The sequence below is a fragment of the Cyphomyrmex costatus genome, unplaced genomic scaffold (assembly GCF_001594065.2).
Source record: "Cyphomyrmex costatus isolate MS0001 unplaced genomic scaffold, Ccosl1.0 scaffold277, whole genome shotgun sequence".
Lineage (NCBI taxonomy): Eukaryota > Metazoa > Arthropoda > Insecta > Hymenoptera > Formicidae > Cyphomyrmex > Cyphomyrmex costatus.
Genome location: NW_017276877.1, coordinates 445,430 through 447,117, shown reverse-complemented (window position 1 = coordinate 447,117; position 1,688 = coordinate 445,430). Strand labels below are relative to the sequence as shown.

General features: G+C 28.7%; 1 protein-coding gene across 1 annotated transcript in view; it reads right to left on the bottom strand.

Annotated features, from left to right (window-relative positions):
- The window catches only part of LOC108774921 (zinc metalloproteinase nas-7), a 4,135-nt gene extending 3,532 nt beyond the window's left edge, over nt 1–603 (bottom strand). The window contains exon 1 of the mRNA XM_018541164.1: nt 342–603. Within this exon, the coding sequence (XP_018396666.1) occupies nt 342–603 (262 nt within the window). The remainder of the gene's footprint in view (nt 1–341) is intronic.
- Nucleotides 604–1,688: the final 1,085 nt, after the last annotated feature.

The window sequence follows — 1,688 nt, the reverse complement described above, 5'->3', positions numbered from 1 at the left end:
AACTACTTACGTAGTATATAATATTCACACTTTAACATATCTTATATATGATCGCACTAACAACAGCGAATAGCTCTCATTAGCCTTACTATTCTTGTTATTTGATATTTTATATATATAATTAATGTATATAACTATATATAATTTTATATAATATAAAACATTTTTTCCCGAGATTCAATTTAATCAACTTATAATTTTTATTCTTTAGAAAGAGATTTTATTCTAAAGATTTTAGAGAGATTAATTTATTATAAAACACACTTAAATCATTTTAAAAAATACATTATTATACAATATAATAAAATATGGCTGAATTTTTTAATGTCGAAGATACTTACTGAAATCACCATTGATTACAATAGGAATAACGCCATCAGGCCAACGGACATACTCGCGATCATCGATTAGTGCACTTCTTTTAGTTGTATCTGTAGCCATAATATCTCCTTCGAAGTAGTCACCCAATTCGTCTGGGTTTACGTTCATCTTTTCGGACCATTGGGCGGTCCTTAGTCCCATTTCGTAATTCGGAACCATTTCAATCCAATTTTTGTTATGGATGAGACAATTCTCTACATAAGAGTGCATTCCCATTGACATGATGATGACAAGCGTCCATGCGAAAGTGACTCGACACATGATTGACGTTTAGTCAAATTATTATATTGAAAAGTTGCCCTTTTCCATATCCTGACGTCGAAAGCAAATACAGTAATAAAATTTTCGAAATGTTTCCATTTATATACCCCATCGCAAATATTTTTACACTTTACTTACTTAAATAATCTTATCGCTTTGTTGACTAAATGATACTTTTAGCGAGAATGTAATTACTCATAAGTAGTTAGGATACTCATATGTAATTATATGTATATTACTCGTAAGTAATCAGGATAACATCGATATATATATACGTTGCACTTATCGAAAACTTAATTTATTCAATACAACTGTATATATACTATATTTACAGTAAATATCAACAAAAACTTTATATTTTTTACACTATATAAAAAGATTAGAAATATAAAATGTTTCTTTTTTTATATTAAAAGAAACTATTTTTGCCATATATCCCATAGGGGGTGTGTGGTTCGTGAAAAATTTACAAACGATGCTTAAGGATAGACGTAAAATTATAAATTATACAGTACTGTCGAGTTAAGAGAAGGGAAAAGGTAAATCACGATAAGACTACTCACTGATTCGAGGATTAGATGTAAAAAGAACTTTATTACAGAGCGTCCTTCTTGCTGGGTAACGCCATTACATTCAAAAAAAAACTTACTGTTCAACAGCGCCACTGCGCCGCATCAACTAACTCTACACTAGCGCTCGTCGGAAGCGTTAAAAGAAACAAACGTAAATCTGATAAGTACCTTATATTATAGTTTATATACGCTATCACGTAATATTCTCACGTATTACAATAATGTGAAAAATTTGTTTTGTATTAAAAATTCTTCTGTCAGAAGCATTTTCTTTCAGAAAAATTTCAACAAAGGAGAACTCTCGTCAAAACGTAATAAATTGTAGATTACATAAAAAATATAATCTTTTTGCTTACAAATTATTAAAAAAATCTTTCTTTGAAATATAAACTCCGTAAGTTTCCTTCTACATAGAATATAATTATCGAATAGAATAAAGAATAGAATTAACTTTTTCATTATTGTATATGTTAC